The sequence below is a fragment of the Mixophyes fleayi genome, chromosome 8 (assembly GCF_038048845.1).
Source record: "Mixophyes fleayi isolate aMixFle1 chromosome 8, aMixFle1.hap1, whole genome shotgun sequence".
In the NCBI taxonomy this organism is placed as follows: Eukaryota; Metazoa; Chordata; class Amphibia; order Anura; family Limnodynastidae; genus Mixophyes; species Mixophyes fleayi.
Genome location: NC_134409.1, coordinates 126,189,561 through 126,211,146, shown reverse-complemented (window position 1 = coordinate 126,211,146; position 21,586 = coordinate 126,189,561). Strand labels below are relative to the sequence as shown.

The 21,586-nt window shown below is 42.4% G+C and overlaps 1 protein-coding gene and 1 non-coding gene across 5 annotated transcripts in view; both read left to right on the top strand.

The window, feature by feature from the left end:
• Positions 1–21,586, top strand: part of FRMD4B (FERM domain containing 4B) — a 211,150-nt gene that overhangs the window by 42,030 nt on the left and 147,534 nt on the right. Inside the window, exon 1 of one of the 4 annotated variants that reach the window (XM_075183420.1) lies at positions 19,466–19,673. The exons of 1 other annotated variant lie outside the window; for it this stretch is intronic. In XM_075183420.1, coding sequence (XP_075039521.1) covers positions 19,512–19,673 — 162 coding nt within the window. In that variant the 5' untranslated portion in view covers positions 19,466–19,511. Of the gene's footprint in view, positions 1–19,465; positions 19,674–21,586 lie in introns of those variants that run through there. 2 more of the 4 variants (XM_075183421.1, XM_075183419.1) reach the window with 2 other exon arrangements.
• Positions 6,383–6,455, top strand: TRNAR-CCG (transfer RNA arginine (anticodon CCG)). The gene has a single exon. It is a non-coding gene; the product is annotated as a tRNA-Arg (tRNA).

Here is a 21,586-nt window from a genome sequence, read left to right as displayed (position 1 = left end):
ATCATCCAGTTTAGAGTATAGACTAGAGATGCTCAGGCTTGGTTTCTCAAAGACCGAACACACCCAAACTTAGGGGATCCGGTACTGCCGCGCGCCCTCGGAATTGAAAACGAGGCAAAACGTCATTGTGATGTCGTCGGATCTCGCAAATTTTGAATTCCTTTTTTAAGACCCAATATAGTGAAAGGTGGGAGGGAGGGCGGACCCCCATTTTTCTTTTCTGCCACTGCTGTGTGCCAATGTGTCCTAGATGTGCTAGGAACTGCCGTGTGTTTGTGTCAACCGTCAGAACATTTACTTGCATTCATAAATAGTAATGTACTGTAGGGTACACAATTAAAAATTACTGCAGATGCGATTTCTGTAACGATTTTAACAACGACCGAAAGTCCTGATGATTATGCAGATTCATCCGTACACATAATTTACCTTCAGATCTGTGCTCTTCATCTCTCATAACCATCGGCTGAAATGATCGTGACTCAGACTCTGCACACTACATAGAGATCTATGGACACTGCCGGTCCTGAGTGCGTACACACTTCCACAGTTGCCCGACATCGTTCCATCGTTGATCATGATTTTTTTGACATTTATAAAACCAAATCAAACGATACCATGTGCTTCGGTGCGATAAAACATGATTGCGGCAGAGTACACATTAATGCAATATCTGACCAAACGGTAGTTTATCGTGTGATCTGCACAATATTTGTATCAGTGTTAAGTCAATTTGTTTACAACAATCTAGTGATTAGTAAAAATGTTACCTCCTATTGACAATGCTAAACTACACAAATATTCATAATATCAGTGTATGGAGACTTATTGGTATCATTTCTGAGCCACTACCCCATCCGAAGTGACTCCTAATTTTATTTTTAGACATATTATCAATATTATTATTATTCATTTGTATTTATAGGGCGCCACCAAATGTCCGCAGCGCCGTACAGGTGCAAACAGCAGGACAGTAGAAGGTAGAACAGTACGGCACAATAAACAAGTAGCCCTGTAACTCAGGTAGCTCATAGCACAGCTAATAGGAGAGGGTGAAACTGAGCAATATTCAACACAAGCTGGAAACCTGTGCCCAGAGTGTGGGCGCAGCTAACAGGTTAAGAGCTACTGAAAAGATGTAGTGAAAGCAAGAGCGGAATCAGTGGGCAGAAGGAGGTGGGCAGAGTAGCTAAAAGTGATGGAAACAGGAGGAGAGAGAGCCCTGTTCAGAAGAGCTTACAATCTAAAATATTGACGTTCCCAGGCTCACTGTCCATCAGCATTTGTACTGACAGTCATTAAATAAATAAGTGACATTTTCACAAATAGTACTCAATAAAAATGAGACCCCTCCTGCCCCCTTCCCCAATAATGCACACAAGAGGTGTATCAAGAATGATTTTAAGATAAGATAGGGTTGTACATTCTTCATGTAAATATATATATATATTACTCTAATACATTATAAACCGTCAGAAATGTCTTTGTAAAGTTGTCAGTCCGAGGTTGACATCATTGCAATTCCCTAATATGCCCTGGGATGCAGGGCATGCTGGGACTTGTAGTTCCACAACAGCTGGCTGCCTACCTCTGTCCCGTGACATATATTTTGGTCTTAGTCGTCAGACCTTCTCCCTGTGAGGCACTCGGGCATTTGTAGGCATGTAGAGGAAATATAATCCCACTTCCCTTTTCCTGGAGCAATGCTAACACCTGCCCAGTGTCAGGGAAGTCCACAGACAGGAAAAGGATGGGAGGAAGCGAGAGGAAGGGAGGAGGGAGATGGGATGGAGCGCAGGTTGAGGTGAGAGTTGGGCGTCCAGCTCCTAGTGCTGGATTTAAATCAGCTCCAACGGGAGCGATGTCAGGGAAAGCAGCCACAAGACGGATCATTGTCCTTAGCGTTTTATTGAAGTGTTTTATAGGTGTAGATTATTATCGTGTATATGCTGCTAATTTATTTTGACTTTATTTTAAGCATATATGCCAACTATCAAAACTTCACCCCCCACGGAGATCCCGGGGGAGAAGTCATGTGACAGGGGGTAGGAGGGGGCGTGGTCACCATAGCCCCGCCCCAACTATAAAATGCTGAAATTCACGGCATTGAATAGCGAGTAGGCAAGTATGATTTTAAGATGGGAATGACATCAGGATGTTATGTCTGGAGCCCAGATGAGGCTCTGATATTTTTAAATCCTATTAATGTACTAACAAAATATTGTAGTTTTTTTTATATATTTACTTTAGTTTCAAACTTTAGCAGCGTGTGATGTTTCACCACCACCGAAGAAGTTGTATTTTGACACAAAAGGCTGTTTGCGTTGTGGTTTTGCAGTTCATAATTGACCCTCTTAGTGTTGCGGGACCGTGATGAATTCACAGGTGCTGACATTGAATATATTTGGATGTGTGAGTCCTGGATCTAGTCCTACTTTCTATAGGACACATCTAGGCACTCGTTATGAGGGGAATACATTATGTGCTGATAAACCAGTGTATACGAAACAACAAATATAGTAGTGACTGTTTACCATAGTTTCCTACTCTCCCGGAAAGTCCGGGACACTCCGGAATTTCGGAAAGTTCTCCTGGCAGGCCACTCTCCCTGATCCAGCCTCTGCTTCAGCAGATCGGGTAGGGTGACCTAAAAGGAGAAATTGCCCTTTGGACCTCTCCTCCAGGATCGCCAAGTATGAGGCCCCAATATTCCCTTTTATATTTCTGGGTTATAATATTAATGAGGGTTATATGATCAGTAATTTAGACAATTTAATTAAGAGGTGGCAATGTGGTAGTGTTAGATCTAAAATTATGATCCAAGTTTGCCTGTGGTGTCAAGTATATCTGGAAGGGCTTCAATCAGCTGGAGAGAATTGACACAGACCAAGTTCTGTATACAAGGAATATTCTCTAATTTATTGATACAAAGATACAAGTTTTTATAGCCTACTGAATAAATGAATCCTATGTCATAAGCATAGTCTATACCATGAGAAGCGCTACTGATTAACTTTCTCACGTATTCTTGAGGTGTTTACTTTCTCCCCCTTCTAAGGACAGATGAGCCTATTATTTTTATCTCAAGGGGAGCTGGAGGTTCATCTCCTGTATGCTATGTCCAACATCAAGGGCACAGCTCCCATACTACGAGCTGAACATGAAATTGCTTATTGTTCTCATATCTTGATACATTCTTCAGGTGTTCTCTATGTCAGCTTAACCTCAAGGCCGTGGGCTTACATCTTGTAAAACTGCAAATCAGCAGAAAAATTAATAATCTCTTTTAGCAAATAATATTTCTATGCAAGTTACAATAGATGACTGAACAAAGGCCTTATGAGGCCTTAACAAAAAAATCATATTTAACAGTAGTGACACTATCTTTCTCAGATATGCGTAGTTCAGTCTCAGGATAAACATTTGCAAACTATTGTGCAACGCACAAGCAGAGACAGACCACGGAGAGACTGAGGGAGAGCTCCAAAGTGTGTGCAGTGCAGAGAAATAGATACATTTCCATAAAATAAAATATTCCACATTCTTCTCATCTGCAAACCCCAACAGAGTACTTGTATTTTATGCCAGTGATTTGTTCCAGAGATGCTTATTTTCTCTAATATTTCTTTACGTTTGTTCCCCTAGCGACCGTATGCAAAAAGAGGGTGAAATTTGTATGATTTATCATACTGAGTGTCCGTGTGTTGCTGCGTTTTGTGAGCACTTACAAATAAACGATGTTGATGATCAAGATGGTGAAAAAGATTGATATGCAAATGCTTTTAAAAGTAAGCTCACCACTGGAGCTGATTTTAAATGCAGAAGAAAGGTTCTGTGCCTCCTGGGTGGTAAGTTCAAGCGCAGCTCTTCCCAATTTTGTTCTCAATCCCTCGGTGTGGGCCAGCTGGAGCTCCTGCTAATGTTAATGATTTATTCCGCACCTGCCACCACCAACGTCTTGTCCTGCCAGCTGGTGGGCTCTGATGCCCAGTATGGTGGCCCTCAGCAGGGGCAAATGCAGAATTTGTAGAGGGGGGTTTCCACACTACGCCACCAGTGGGCGTGACCAGCATGCATGGGGGCATGGTTATAATGTTAGACAGTGCTTGGCTGCTCTCCAACTCTTCCTTTCGGTATAATATACATGGGCAATGCTGCATGGTCCAGCCACCTCAATTATACAGTGCCCCAGGCTTGGAGGGGGGTTTGCAGACAATAGCAAACCCCCCCTCGGTTTGCCTATGCTAGGGGGGGTCCTTCCAGTCTGACCAAAGGAGGACTCTGTCATGAATGTGCTGTTACATATGGTCGAGCACAAGGGGGCGCACTCTACATCTTTCTGGGCAACCATGACAAAAATGTATTTAAACTGTAGAAGTTTATGTTAGTTAAAGCTGCACCACTGGCTAGTAAAAATGTGTCCCCTATCCAGAGCCCCACAGGCTGTTACATGCCCCCATTTTTCTCAGGGCTCCTCTATTCCTCTAACAACCCAGGCCCCTGCGGAAAGGTTAGTTGTGCGCTGGAGGACCAATCACAAGCTCCAATCAAGGTCTCACCATCCAATCACCATTTAAATTTGGTTAGCTTAATTAATTTTCTGGTTCTATTGATTTGCCGGGGGCTGCTACATGTAGATATTATCCCCAATGCTCCGGCTAGGGGGAGAGGCACCTTAGTAAAATATATTAGCTATTTTTGATTGAAAAAGTAAATTTATTTGTATAAAGGTACAAAAAAACACACAATACATTACATTCAGGTGTACGCAGTGAAACATAATCATTCATACATTTAGTACAATACAAGGCATAAAGTACAAGATGTGATATCCTATACTATACATCGAGTACTGCACTAACCATGCAAAACTTAAACAACATAACATATTCAAAAAGCCATGGATGTGAGGGGACGGTAGGTGAGAGAGGTGGGGTGGGGCGATCACAAGCCCTAAGCTTTATTGAGAGACAGACACAGATATAGGGAAGGGTGCATAAATTAAGGCAAGACATTCAACAAAACTTCAAACAGTGATGGGGTAATGGGTTGGAGGGGGTAAGTGAAGGGGAGACACAAGCCCAAGGCTTTAATGAATGAACACACACATAAGGGCAGAAGGAGAAGAGGGAGACAACAATCGATCATCTTCCTCTTCCTCAGGACTGTCAATGGTGTTATAGTCTTTTAGGCTGTGGATCAGCCTGTAACAGTCCTGGATGGTCATCTTCTCCTGCTTCAAAATGAGGCGATTCCTTAAAACAGTTCATAAGGCGCCAGGTCTCCTGGATTGTCCCAATGATGTGGGTCCCAGGAAATAATCCATAAAATACAGAATGGTAGGAAAGGCAAGTTCTGGGCACGCTGTCCTTATGTTCATGTTCCAAAGCATCCAACAGTGCCTGTGCATTGGGCAGTCCCAAAAAATACGCTGTGCTGTTTCCCTTCTGGTGATGCAGAAGCAGGGCCGTAACTAGGGCTATGCGACAGGGGCGACCGCCCAGGGCGCAACACTGAAGAGGGGCGCAATTTAGGAATATATTAGGTTCATTTGGTTAAAATTGAGGGCTAGGGGGGCGGCATTTGTCTTTCTCGCCCCAGGTGCTAGAATTCTAAGTCACGGCTCTGTGCAGAAGGGGCAGTGGACATATCGGCACAGGTTCCGGGAGTGCATGAATGTCCTGAGAGGCAGACATCCCTGGATAGCCATCCATGCAATGTCTTTATGTCTATTAGTCAGCCTCTTAGAGGCCACATTCTCCCAGACGTGTTTGGCCGTAGCCACAGGGAGCCCTGGAACAGACTCCATAATGTCTTTAGCTCTGATGAGCTGGTGGACAGTTTTTGGCTTCCCCAAGTCTGGTTTAAGTCCCTCCAGATGGTGCTCCCTCACAAATTGTCTAACATCCAGGTAAAACCAAGGTGTAGTCCGGTTGTAAGGGAAGGAGCTGTCCCTCTTGTCCCAACCAAGGGTCCTCCAAAGAGGCAGGAGAGAAAAGCGAGACATGGACTTCCCAGCAGAGCAAATGTTCTTTTCAATAAGAGTCCTGCGGATGTAGTTACAGACAAAGAAGGCGCGCAGCATGGTGGGGATATCCGGGATCCCTTTCCAACCTTTGAGGGTCTCCTTGTACATAACCGACCGCTTCACTCTGTCCATTTTGGAGCCCCAGATGAAGTGGAAGACTGTCCTTGTCATGGTCAAAATATATTAGTAAAATAGTCAAATATATTACCTATGTGGTAGTGCAGCTATCAATTTCCTGCTGTGATTATGATTTCAGCAAGGACTTGAGAGTGGGAGGGGAAAGGAATTCAAAGTATTTCAGAAGCTCGGGGAGATCAGCTTTAAAAAAACTTCTGTGCAACAGTGCTATCTAGTGGCCCAGTGGCCTAATGGATAAGGCGTCAGCCTCCGGAGCTGGAGATTGTGGGTTCAAGTCCCATCTGGGTCGTGTTTTTATATTAAGGATTCAAAGGCTTTGAGAAATTGTAAATTGTTAAATTCTAATTTGAATGTGCAATGTAATGTAAGTGTAAAATTAAAAGTCAGTTGTACAGCTATTTATACAGTGATTGAATGCCCATAGAACTATTGTGTGAACAAAATGTAAATCATTGAAAAAAAGAATAATTCATGAACAAAAAGTATATCTGTGGCTCTTTGATGACATTGTATAAGATATACGCAATTCCATATCCTTCCTCCATTTATTTATTTATGTTTCTGTAACTTTTTTCCCCATGTATTTTGCTCGGCAAAACTAAAAAATGACTAAGATAAACAGAAGCACTCCTATTGCTGTGAGTTATCCCATTCACAAGTGGCTATATTGTAACCTGTATTTGCTTAAGAGGTTTATCACTGAACCATCATTAATGATGGCACTGTTGCTATTTCTGTCTATAGAGAGATTTATATCTGCAGTGTTTTCCTCCCACACTCCAAAAACATACTAGAAGGTTAATTGGCTGCTATCAAATTGACCTTAGTGTCTGTCTGTCTGTGTGTGTATGTTAGAGTATTTAGACTGTAAGCTCCAATGGGGCAGGGACTGATGTGAGTGAGTTCTCTGTACAGCGCTGCGGAATTAGTGGCGCTATATAAATAGCTGATGATGATTGTTTGCATTGAGAAGCAGGCGTATTATTGATGCAAGACTGCATTCTAAATGGAACGGCTCAATGCAATCTATGCATGTGTCCATAGGAACAGATGTAACTCTGCAAAACTAAGTGCACGGCGTCACAAAAGAGGAAGTGCAGCTCCTATACTGGACCTATCACATTATTTTCAATGTTGTAAATGACGCCCCCTTGTGGTTTTCTTGTGTACCTACAGCATACTTTCTGACTTTTTGAAGACGTCCAGGAGCTGCCTGGGGGAGGTAGGAGTTTCGGGGGTGGGGCTACGCAGATCACACAAATTTTGGCCCCGCCCAGTGACGCAATGACAAAATTGTGTCATTTTACAGTGGTGGACGAGGCCAAATGTTACGATTCCCTGAGAATCAAAGCATTTTGGATCTAATTCTGCCCACTTCACTAGGAAATGGGCAGATGCGGGAGGCTGCCATACTCTCCCGGGGGTCCGGGAGACCCACCCGGAATCCAGGAGTCTCCCGGAAATTCTGGGACAGTTGGCAAGTATGACCTACAGCAGTAATTGACTTCTACACAATCACTTGAACTGGGAGTTATTTGGAAAGCACCGTAACATATGTTATTGATTTAAATACAATGTAAACTAGAACTTGGTGGAAAGAAGAGACACAATGATATGTAGAAACTCTTATTATACAGCCCAAGTATTGTATAATTGTGTAACCAACACTATTTTATTGTAAACCATGAGACCACCGCACTCTGATATTCTGAGGATGCGTGGAGGTTGGCGCCACTCAGGGCAACGAAGGCTGAATGCTCAATAGATCATAGCTGCAGCCCGCCATGTTTTGATCCATCTAGGCTTGATCAAGCTTTCCACCTACGGTGGATCAGTTGGGTTCACTCCAGGAATAACAGGTCATGGAGTATCCGGCGGGGCTCTGCCTGGGGGTAGGGGCACCTTATTAAACTCTATCCTGGCTGGTAGCGTAGCTTTAAGATTATATTTTGCAGTTCACGCTGCCATCAAAATACATTTATACACAAATAACCGCAACTGTACATTGTAATTTATTGTGTTAGAAAGTTCTATACCACCCAGAAGTGTGCACGGCCAAACATGACAGTGGTGTTCGGCCGCAGAGCTCCGAGAATTGGATTGGCCGCTTAGTGCTGTGTTCTAAGGTTACTACTTTATTATGAGTGGTTAATCATTGACCAAACCCCTAGACAGGCTGCCGTAATAACAGTAATACAAACACAGTGTAAAAAAAAAGAAAAGAAAAAAAAAGACTACTAAACTGGAGAAATATAGTAACTAAATGATACATATAGTAAAAACAATTTATTTGATCTTATTAAACAAATGTAAACATTCTATTCTGTTTGTTACACAACACACTTACCAAGTGTAAACACCACTGTCCCTTTAATACTCTACAAACTCCAGGCTGAGATGCTGCCGAACAGTATTCTTGTTTGATATATTGTTTTCTCCAGGGCTACAGGAATAATCAACCACTTCACTGTAGGTGCGGCAGCAGCAATTATTTTTTCCAATGTCTGAGTCCTGGCTGCAGTTATTGTTTTGGCATATAGAGAAATCCGGATGAATTTCACTCATTTAAGATCATCGTATGTTTTTTTCATCCTGTCTGTTTTAAGTTCAGTACGTTGACATCCATTGTGTTGGGTTAATTATCGTAGACTATGACGGGTATGTGTGGTCCGGTCTGTGTGCCGCTCAGAAGAGGACTCTGCTCTTTTCAGACTACAGAGACAACATAAGGAGGGGAGGGGGTTGGTTAGGGACCTCATAGAGCCCTGCACCTCCAGGCCCCATAGTGGCCTCATACCTGCGCCCATGGTAGTTCCGCATTGTATTTTCCCTCGGTATATTGTGAAAAGTAGCGCCCCCTATCTGAGAGAGCCCATTACAGCTCCCATTGAGGTGGGGGGGGATTGAAAAGTGATAACTTCTGAAATTATAACAATAACTCATTTATCGCTTTTACATGAATAAATACTTCAGGCAAGAACTTTAAAGGGGAACCCCGCAATCCAATAATTTTATTGTTCATGAAGATTTGTTTCTTTTCTTCGCCATTGGATGCAACAACAGAGAGATGAGGTCTGAAAATAGGATACAGTTGTATCTACACAACAGATTTGTTGACCAATCTAAAGGGCAATTAAGATAAATAAATAGACAATGAAATTCTCGGAAGGCGGAGTTCCACTTTAAGATTTTAGTTCCACTTTAATAACAATTTTATGATGAATAACAAAATCAACAAGGTGCAAGTGTTTATATTAAATGGAAACCAGTAAACTTTAAATCATAGTTAAACCACACTCCTCCCGCTCCTTCTTTGTACACTGATTCATTAAGGAGAACAAAGTAACTAGTAACTTTGCACCTGGGCAAAACCATGTTGCATTGGAGGGGGAGGTGAATTTAAAATGTGAGGACAGATTTATAGTTGGGGAAGGACATGTCCTAGATCAACTTTAAATTTCAGTATCCGAATAAGCTATCAAGTATTTGTGTGCTACATGAAATACAGCCAGTATTTAACTTATGTGCAAATTAATAAACTACTTAGCACCCCTTGCATTGTAACATGGTTTGTCCTGGAGAACATTGACTCTTTTTTTGCCTTACTTTCCTTAATGCCCTATAACCGTGTTGACTAACCTGTGACACTCCAGGTGTTGTGAAACTACAAGTCCCAGCATGCTTTGACAATATATAGCAGCTTATTGCTGGAAGGGTATGCTGGGATTTGTAGTTTCACAACACCTGGAGCAGGGCCGGACTGGGACTAAAAATCAGCCCTGGCATTTAAAGCACACAGGCCCACCTGCTGTGGGCGCCAGGCATGATATAGATGATATATTGAGGAAAACAAGCAAGGCTTGTGTGGTAATTATTTATGTATCCTATGCTCATCAAATCTTCCTAAACAATTACTAAAACGCCCCAGTAGCTCTCATTGATTCTCAGGAGACATCCATGATAATGGGCATTAAAATCTTTGCCCATCATGGGAAACCTCATGCCCTGTAATTGAACTTATAATTCACTGAGATCACACTAATCCTATACTAAGTTGGAAAGCTAAGCTAAAATGTTCACCTTTTAAGAATGTATAATATTTGCTATCTAAGAGGTCACGTTGCAGCTGCTAAAATTGCCTTAAAGTGTATATTATTTTTTTTAACAGGAACATATCTTTTATTATGAAGTACAACCATACAAAAAAATCTTTATGACCATCTACAAATTGGGATAAACTTTATAGACAGTTCTGTTTTTGCCACAATACATTTCTTAGTTTAATTATACCTACTACACATTCCAAAACTTATTGCAAAAATTGGAAACGAAAATTCATATGGGTCAGAGTTTGCATCAATCTCTGGATTCTCAACAAGCAATAAAGTGGCAACATTTTCTAAACTCTGCAATATGCTTTTCTGTCACCTAGAAGGGCCCTTTGTCTTTGTGGACTAGTGGTTAGCACTTCTGCCTCACAGCACTGGGGTCATGAGTTTGATTCCCGACCATGGCCTTACCTGTGTGGAGTTTGTATGTTCTCCCTGTGTTTGCGTGGGTTTCCTCCAGGTGCTCTGGTTTCCTCCCACACTCCAAAAACATACTGGTAGGTTAATTGGCTGCTATCAAAATTGATACTAGTCTCTCCCTCTCTGTGTGTGTCTATATTAGGGAATTTAGACTGTAAGCTCCAAAGGAGCAGGGACTGATGTGAATGAGTTCTCTGTACAGCGCTGCGGAATTAGTGGCGCTATGTAAATAAATGATGATGATGATGATGATATAGGAAACAGCAGGAATTTTTATTAACATTTGGCGCAGATTCAATTAGTACAAACATCGCAGCGTAGTGTCTCGGAACAGCCGCGAGAATCTACATGGTGAATTTTTTAGTGAAAGTAACGCTAAGTTTTGTTTGCGCCCCATAGAGGTGTGAGCAAAAGTAAGTGTTACTTTTTACCATTTAAACTGTAATAATGTGTGGAACATGGCGGCCAATTGAATCTGTCCCTTTGACTGCTTGCTAAAGATTGCTCTCTACAGTCCATTTTAAAAAACAAACTGGTTTACCAAATACTGTACATGTTGGTGCAGATTTTTATGTGAAGAAAAAGATAAAAGCAAATATAACATGTGTCAGTCAGGGATTGGGTAACTTTTTTCCACTACAGTAGTTGTTGAAATACCTTCCTATAAAAGAGTTGTGTGAGCATCACATGAGGAACTTCAGTTCTTTTTTGGGAGATCACCAATCTGTTGCCAATTTGGCTACTTAAGTTGGTCAAGCTGAAAGACTAGCTAACAAAAGGCCCCCATGCTGTGTGCATAGCAGATAACTGCTCACACAAATGTCTCCAGCTTACAATATTTCAGACCTGGATTTGATCTGGCAGATCAGATCTTTACAGGGGGACACTACTCATCATCCCAGGAGAGGCGGCAGCTCGCCCACATAACGGCCGTCTCCACTGGTACACTTTAAGTTTAGGTGTCCTTGCTCTAAGCATTAACCAGCAGGAGTTTACAACTGCGTACAACTTTGAATTCTGATGATTTATTTACAGTATGTATGCCTAGCAATGAAATGATATTTAGCTACCATAATATTAAGAAACTACTGCGTCACCATATAATCTGCCTTTTGGTTTTATATTGAAGTGTTCAAGTTTAAAGCGCGCTTTCTAACGCTGCAAACACCAACAAACCACTTTTCCATCCCAAATAGTTCTAGCAGTGGATAGACCTGCAGTGAATGTACATGAAAAATATATTTATTGTATTCACATTGATGTCTGGCAACTATCAAACATTATCTGCTACAGTGGGATATGATGCCTGTGCGGTTATTTGAACATGGGGCCAGGCCCGATGCTAGGATCCCCGGTGCCATAGGCGCAATTTTGAAATCCGCTCCCCCCCCCAAATAAATCCGCCACCCACCCCCAAAATATCCGCCCCCCCCCAAAAAAAATAAATCCACCACCCCCCCCAAAAAAAATATCCACCCCCAGGACTTTCCTTACCTTAAACTCCATAACGCTGCTCCTCTCTGCAGGGTCTCGTCCCTCACTGACTGACACTGTCGGGCCCTGATGATGTCACGCCCGACAGTCAGTGAGGGGAGGGGGAGTGAGGGGGAGTGAAGGAGACGGAGGTGCGCCCGCCCCATCAGCTGTTGGAGGGGGCCGTTGCGGCGATGGTGATCCATAGCTGTGCGGCGGCCGTGGAAGGTATGCCCGCGGTCGCCGCACAGTTTTACAATATAAAGTATATCTGCTTTTTAATCCTGTGGCGCCCTTCAGAGCCCGGCGCCCTAGGCAACTGCCTAACGTTGCCTAATGGGAGCGCCGGGCCTGCATGGGGCAGTAATGTTGTGGTAACCAAAAAGATGCCAAAACTACAAATGGTAAACAGTAGGTAGCATATTGGACTAAAACCAAGATTCCCTAGAGAATCGCCCTCGGCACTAGCAGACCAACAAATAATCTCTATAATAGGGGTATCACATGGAGTAAACCTGCAGCTCAAACCACGATTCATCAAATCGTTAACCTCAAAGGACATAAACAGAATGTTGAGCGCTGGAAAAATCCTGTGATCCTTACCCCCTTCAATTAGGGTACACTGATAAATTTACACCAAGTACTGCATCAAAAAGTTTTATTACACTTAAGCAACATGACAGTATTAAAAAAGCTTGTATATCAGTGAGGCAGAATCATATAAATATGAAGGATAATACAATAATTAACAAACAATAACATCCCCATGTATACACACCTAGATTTTCTGTATAGAGGGAGATCAATACACATAGTATGCCCGGGCAAAAGAACAGATTCCCTATATTTTAATTGACTCTGTCAGAATCCTGTCAAAACGGCTGTATCCCTATAAATCCAAGGCAAATTGATGTATAAAAGATTGTAAATACAATAGAAATACATGCATGTAAACATTACCAAAAAATAAAAATGAAAAATGCAATAAAAAAAAAAAAATGATATTGGACTGCTGCACACATCACACAGATACTCTACTTGGATTTAGAAAATTGAGAGAATTATACAAACAGGCTTCATACTGTCGCATTGGTGAACAAATCCTCTATTGCAGACACAATTGAAATCATGTCGGTGGCAAAACCAAAGAGCTCAGATAAGGAGCCTCCTCAATCAACTTTAATATCCCCTCCCCTTCCCACACTTACCATCTTTTATCCGGCGCTTCAGAGGCCGGGTCTTCTGCCTTCTTCTCCCTTCCGCACATGTGGGGCGGCGCGCACATCATGTGATGCGCGCTGTCACATGATAACTTCACAAAAAAAGGAAGAAGAAAGCAGGGGACGGTCGTTTCATTAGATCCGTGGACGTAAGCATTACTACAGTTGGTGCCTCTCCCGGCACTAGCCTGTCAATCCACCCTGTGTGCGGGGCTGACATCTAGCCCAGTGGCGGATCCAGGGGGGGGGCGATCGGGTCGATCGCCCCCCCTACCAGGGGCTTGCTGCCGACAGCTGTGTTTTAAAGCACAATCAGTGCAGCGGGGCAGCACACTGTCACTGCCGAGCGGACCTGCACATACTGTGCAGCCGCCGGCAGCCTTAGAAGTCGGAAAGGGGGCGGGGCCTAAATCGCCCCCCCCTACATCGCCCCAGGTATAGCAATTTCCTAGATCCGCCCCTGATCCAGCCCTGGTGCCAGGAGTTGCTGCTGCTCGAGCCTGCAGGGGGACGGATCGGCCCATCTGACCATCGGCCCTTCTGGCATTTGCCAGAAGATGGCCAGTCCGGCCCTGACCTGGAGTATCACAGGGTAGCCAGCACTGGCCTATAACTTTGTTCCAAGTGGACTTTTTCCTTTTATAACCCATGAAATATATTGGTGACTGTACCTGGATGGCAGTATAACAGTGGAACAAAACCAATGTATTTATTTTAAAACTTCATCTAAGAGACAACCTAAGCCACAAATGTTTATTTTATGCTGATTTACATCTGTATTAATATCAGCCATGATGCTTCGTTTGGGCAGCCCAACCCTGCAGAGCTCCGAACTGTCCCGATTTACATGGTGCAGTCCCAATTTTAGGGCACTGTTCTACAGTCACGACAGTCTGGACTTTTGCATCAATTGCCAGGACTCTTGGGAGATGTGTAACTATATCTGACATATGGAAAGGAAAGAAAATCATATAATAACTATAAATGATCTGTTCTCATTGCCTATATGATATGCAGACAGATAAAAGATTTAAAGAGTCTGCAGTAATACAGATTGCTGCTATCATGGCCGCTCATTATTGATCCAAGTCAGTGAGCTAATGTGTGGGACAGACTTTCACAGAAAAATGGCATGTGGAAGTGAGAAACGGAGCTGCTCCGACATACACAAAAAAAGTAATTCTGCATACTAAATGATATCACTCCTATTTCTAGCACCTCAATTTTTTTTTGGTATGTTACCCTGAAAGTATATGTATATTTTGTCAGAGAATAGCCCTTCTATACGATGTGAATGTTGCAGTTCTAAAGTTGTCCCAAGGCTGATATCATCTTGCAATACTTGTCAGAGTAATGAGGATTAGCAAATACTGCTAATTAATCGCGCACTCATTGGTACTTAATTGGTGAGATGACCTCATTCACGCCGCAGTGGGAGCACCCTGCACTGTGTATAAAGGATAACTGTTCTTTTTCTGTAGTTTTAACAAGTTCCTGGAACAGTAGTAAAAACTGACTTAATTTCCTGTCTTGGAATAACCGACGTTTATACCATCACGTTTGCAAGGGTGTGCCCGTGGACCAGCTCCCGCTGCCAAACACAGCAAAGATCCAGACTCAAATTATCCCGAGTCCTTCTGTACTTCCAGATAACATTCAAATTAACTTCTCTATAAGGTTAAAAAAAAAAGATATTTATATTAATTTAGCCGTAAAAAATGCAAATTGGCTCAATCTGTCTCCATTAGCTCGTTCCACAGTACATCACCACGTGCTGGCTAGATGCCTGTTAGTAGACGCATTGGTCTTGTTATAATACTGTGAAGCAGGGAATTAAAGAGGCAGTTGTTATATATATATATATATATATATATATATATATATATATATATAGGAAAATGGTGTTTCGTTAGCACAGTAACCACCCCCATCGATCTAACAAGACCATGAGGGCCTACAGAGGGGTGAATCTGGACTTTTTAAGAGAGGGGGCGGTTTAACAGAGCCCCCCCCCCCAACCTCAAAGAGAAGGAGGGGGTTAAAATTCTGGACATGAGTCCTTGTCTCTGTCTGTGTGTGTATGTTAGGGAATTTAGACTGTAAGCTCCAATGGGGCAGGGACTGATGTGAATGAGTTCTCTGTACAGCGCTGCGGAATCAGTGGCGCTATATAAATAAATGGTGATGATGATGAATGTATATCTTCCTTGGTCAGGTCTGAAAGGATGCATAATATAATATGATAACAGAGAGCAGGAAAATAGGTGGCAAACGTAACCACTGAACTTTGTCCATAGGCTGCACAGAGGGACGACATAAAAATGTATCTAGCATATCCCATTACTATGCAGAGAAAACAATTCTGTGCCTTTAATCCTTCCATTGCCATAGCTCGAAGCTTATAGAGATTCAAAGTGATTCCCACATCTGAATATTATCAGCATTTAGATTATGCCACTATCTGATTGCTGAATACCGGGACTGAGTTTTTGTATGTTCTCAATGTTATTACTTATTTAAGGGGCCATTACTCCTAAAGAGCCATTACTCTTACTTTACTTTGATGTTTTGTAATGATTAAAATAAAACTAAAAACTAAAGAAAAAGCGTAAAATTAAGATTGCCAGTAGGCCCCGGTTCATACACTTTTAGGCTGTGAGTACAGTGGGGCTCTGAATGACACCTGATAATCGACCACATTACATTAATAGCTCTTCCATACCAGGCTTTCAAATTCTGGAACGTTCAGCCCTAGAATGTGTGAAAACCTTCGCCCTACCCCAAGAGCATAGGTAAATGCTGATCTAATATTTATATATATATATTTTTGTAATTAAACATTACCTAGACAATGTTCACAATGCTGCCATTTCCCCTTATATTAGGGTGGTAACTTCCTCTCTCCAGACTTGGCAGCCAACAGATGTTCAACTGATGTAAGAAAAAAATCCCTGTATCAGCGAAACGAGTGTTTGGAAATACGATATGATCAGCAGAGCAGGTGTAATACAGAGCTGCTTATCTGGAAAGTAACAATGGAGAAGCTGATGAATATATTGTCTGTAGACACCAGCCATGAAATGGGAAAATTTCCTGTAGTTCTTTATCCCACATAGCGTTTAAAGCCCCAGTACCTCGTAATAAAACGATTAAGGGGTATATTTACTAAACTGCAGGTTTGAAAAAGTGGAGATGTTGCCTATAGCAACCAATCAGATTCTAGATATCATTTATTTAGTGCATTCTACAAAATGTCAACTAGAATCTGATTGGTTGCTATAGGCAACATCTCCACTTTTTCAAACCCGCAGTTTAGTAAATATACCCCTATATGTTGAACATTTTACTCAGTAACCAATTTTTGTTTAATTGAACCCAATATCTCCTTCCTACTTCTCTAGATAGATTGTATTCATGGATGTAAATTATAAACAGAAGAAATGAATAAATCACATTTATCAAATGACATATTAATGAAGTCATTTATAATTTTACACTGACGGTTGCGTAGGAGATGCGTAGTCACATTTTAGACAGTCCATTTAACAGAAATGAGGAAGAAGTGAGAGTTAGGCTGGGTACACACTGCAGGTTTTTTAACCAATTATTGTGCCAATCATATGATAAATAACTGTTAGGTCTGATATTACATTAGTGTGTACGCTGCAACGATCATCTTTTATCGTTCCAAAGCACAAAAATCTCTATAAACTCAGTCACTCCCCGCAATTACGTAATGACTCCGCCCCCAATGATGTCACAACATTCCTTGCCACTAAGCCCCGAAGGTATTATATACTGAGAGAATTAACACACCTCAAAAAGATTGACAGCAAAGCTCTAGACAAAGTAATTAAGGAGAAGAGGAGGCAAACAATGGCACCTCTCCTGAATAGTGAAATCCACAAGCAGGCTCAGTTGCATCATTGTAGAAACTAGATAAAGTCCTACCTCTAGAATTCTTTTATATGTGCATCCATTAATGTTCACATTAGACAAACAGAAATGGGAACATGAAATGCAACAAAATAAAATATATAGGCTTAATGTCACTTTAAAACTCTAAAAGACCCTGTTGCTGACATTTGACATATTCCTAACGTCTATCACCCTTTAGTAACATCTGTCACCATAGAAACTGTGAACTGTACTAATTGTTTCCATAGTTACAGAGGTTGCTAAGCAGCGTCAGTCCTTAAGAACCTGTCATGAATCCCTTGAAAAATGGATGGATTACCCACAACACACCGGGAGCAGATTTCTATAGGATGCAATTGGCCAGGAGACTTGACAGCAGTTGGGGTGCACCTGGCTGAAGAGGTTTGTCACATGACTGGACGTGAGCCAATCTCATAACGCTTACATCCACTCATGTCACGCCCTCCGCAGGATAGTGCACCCCGCTTCTGCAGAGCTTCATGTTCGGGGTTAAACCACTGTGTTAAACCACTGAGCCACTGTGCTGTCCATATCCATGGGAGCATAAGCAGCACAGTGGCTCAGTGGTTAGTCTTACTGCTTCACAACATTGGGGTCATGAGTTCAATTCCCAAGCAAGTCCATATCTCATGCTTGTTAACACTGTAAATTCCTTGTCTGGGGGACAGGTGGGGGGGTGAGGTTCTGAGATTTGCGTCATTTGGCTCCACCCCTAAGCTGTCATTATCAGTTTGGCCTATACTAGCAGGGGGCGGGGACACTATGACATGTGGATTGCATCAATAAGCCCCGCCCCCTCTGTTCAACTTAATGAACTGGCTGAGTTCCGGGAGCTTGCAAAGCTCTCCCGGGAGTCTGGGAGGACTCCCAGAAATTTGGGAGCCTCCCACACATTCTAGGAGAGTAGGCAACTGTGCCATATCTGTTTGGAGTTTGTATGTTCTCCCTGTGTATGAGGTGCTCTAGTTTCCTCCCACACTCCGAAAACATACTAGTGGGTTAATTGGCTGCTGATAAAATTAACCCCAGTGTGTGTGTTCGGGAATTTAGATTGTAAGCTCCAATGGGGCAGGGACTGATGTGAGCGAGTCCTCTGTACAGCGCTGCGGATATAAGTAAATGATGATGAAATATACGTCCCTTTTATGATACCTATTTGACATGTTGGCTTTTCATGTAAGTGCAGTTTTTGTTTTGCCTTTCTTCCTCCAATCTTTGCAGATAATAAGATTCTTTTCTTCTTTCAAGAAATTTAAGAACTAGTCCCCCTTGGAGACACCTTAAAGTGTCACTTAAAGACTTCACCAGTCTTCCAGCTTCCCCTTCGCTTTCTCTCAAGTTCTTCACACAGATACACACACAGTGAGCTGCCCGGGTCCTTGGGGGCCCATCCGAAGCCTCACGTTCACCATAACTACAGAGGCTCCTTTTAAGTATCCCCCTGTGGGCTATTATGCCAGTGTTTACAGCCTGTGTGATTCATCCCTCGCTGCAAGTGATCTCTTCATTAATACCATGACGTGACTTATATCCTTGGACCAGATTGCTTTCTCCTTAATCAAGGAGTAATCTTTGCCTTCGTCTCCTAATGCAGATAACGCTCTTCTAGGTCGCCGTCTCTCCGTGGTCCTGTCTACCAGTTGCCGGTGATTCTCCCACTTCTCATGCCTGTGAATGCATAACCAGATCCTATTTCTGCCAGTCTGCCCAACCAGCCAACGTCAAGACAGATGTCAATCACTTAACAGTGCTAAAAAAAAAAGGATATTGAGGCACGGATGGTATCATCGACACAGGATGATTGGACCGTTAGCAGCTTCTGCAAGAATTATTTAATTTTGCTTTCGAGAAATCTCTTCTTTTTTTTTTTAAATACAGCTTCTATTTTAATGAAACTACTTCACTTGTGCTGCTGACGACGAGCTGCGAGGGACAGACCTGGATGCTCTGGGTAAGGGCTGAGCCGTTGCAGTCGTTGGCTCGACTTCAACAGCAGTTGGATCCTGCCCAGGAAACTGACTGAAAGACGAGTTTGTTTAATTGACCCTGGATTTTGTGCTCCGTTCTATCCCCCCTTTTTTTTTTTCCCACTGTGCACAGAATAAAACTGCTGTCTCTCCTGGCTGCCAGAGCTGGCTGTGCGTTCGCCGGGGATAGTACTGCTGAGCGAGAGACTCCCGAGCCATGGCTTCAGTCTTCATGTGTGGAGTGGAGGACATCCTGTGCGGTGGGAGCCGCTTTGTGTGGGACCTGTCTGTGTCCACGCTGAGGAGGTGGTCCACGCACAGAGCCAGGGCGTGCCATCAGATGCTGAGGTCTTGGTGCGGGCTCAGGGAGGTCTACCAGGTAAGCGGCTCACCCGTGATGTCCCTGGGTGTGCGCTGGCACACGCTGGGCACAGATCTCGTGCTCCTGCGCGGTACAGCTGGAACTTCTGGTTGGTTCATCTCAGGCACATGTGGTTGCTGTGCACCAGTACTTTTATCTCATTTTATGTAGCAGTTTTGCATACAAATAAAAAGAAGTGGTACTGTGCAGTTACAGGTATGATACAACAGATACTGAGAATTATGTTGATTGTAAAGAGAAAATGAAGTGGTACTGTGCAGTTACAAGTAGGCTAAAACAGATACTGAGAATTGTGTCCATTGTAAAGAGAAAATGAAGTGGTACTGTGCAGTTACAGGTAGGATAAAACAGATACTGAGAATTGTGTCCATTGTAAAGAGAAAATGAAGTGGTACTGTGCAGTTACAGGTAGGATAAAACAGATACTGAGAATTGTGTCCATTGTAAAGTGAAAATGAAGTGGTACTGAGCAGTTACAGGTAGGATACAACAGATACTGAGATTTATGTTCATTATAAAGAGAAAATGAAGTGGCACTGTGCAGTTACAGGTAGGATATAAAATACTGAGAATTATGTTCATTGTAAAGAGAAAATGAAGTGGTACTGTGCATTTACAGGTAGGATACAACAGATACTGAGAATTATGTTCATTATAAAGAGAAAATGAAGTGGTACTGTGTAGTTACAGGCAGAATTCAACAGATACTGAGAATTATGTTCATTATAAAGAGAGAATGAAGTGGAACTGTGCAGTTACGGGTAAGAAACAACAGCTACTGAGAATTATGTTCATTATAAAGAGAAAAGAAGTGTCACTGTGCAGTCACTGGTAGGATACAACAGATACTGAGAATTGTGTTCATTATAAAGTGAAAATGAAGTGGTACTGTGCAGTTACAGGCAGAATATAAAGCAGATACTGAGAATTATGTTCATTATAGAGAAAAATTGAAGTGGTACTGTGCAGTTACAGGTAGGATACAACAGATACTGAGAATTATGTTAATTATAAAGCTAAAAATAAGTGTTACTGTGCAGTTACAGGTAGGATGCAACAGATACTGAGAATGGTGTTGATTATAAAGAAAAAATGAAGTGGTACTGAGCAGTCACTGGTCGGATAGAAAAGATACTGAGAATTATGTTCATTATAAAGAGAAACTGAAGTGGTACTGTGTAGTAACAGAGTTACAGGTAGGATAAAACAGATTCTGTGAATTATGTCCATTAGAGAACAGTAAGTGGTACTGTGCAGTTACAGGTAGGATACAACAGATACTGAGCATTATGTCCATTAGAGAACAGTAAGTGGTACTGGGCAGTAACAAGCATCATAGTGAAAGCTGCAGAGTAGAGAGAACTTTCTACCTTGTCCTGTCAATGTTTTGTTTATTCCCTCAAATCTTTTATTTTGGCTCAAGCTGTCACTCCAGTGAGGTTTGATCTGACACCATTGAATGTTTGACTTCAGTTCCGTTTGCCTATCACATACAATAACGATAGCCAGAAGTACAGAGAGGCGAGGTGTCCAACATGGAACGATGCCTTAGGCGGTAGTACTGTGCGTTTTTTAACGTACAGAACAAGGGAAGTGGTAGTGTGCAGCTAAAAACATTTATTTGTCAGAAACAAAACATCCAGGTCATATCTTAAAAAAACAAAGCTGAGATTGGTATATAGAAGGAGCAGGGTCTCCCAGCAGCACAGAGTATATCAGGAGATGAGTGATGTGTTAGTGAGGACAGGGCTGCATGTGACAGGAGCAGTGACATGATGTTAGGAGGGGAATTGAGGCAGCAGGAAGCCACAGACTGAGAGTTATATAGTGGAAGGAGCAGGGTCCCCCAGCAGCACAAAGTATATCAGGAGATGAGTGATGTGTTAGTGAGGACAAGGCTGCATGTGTCA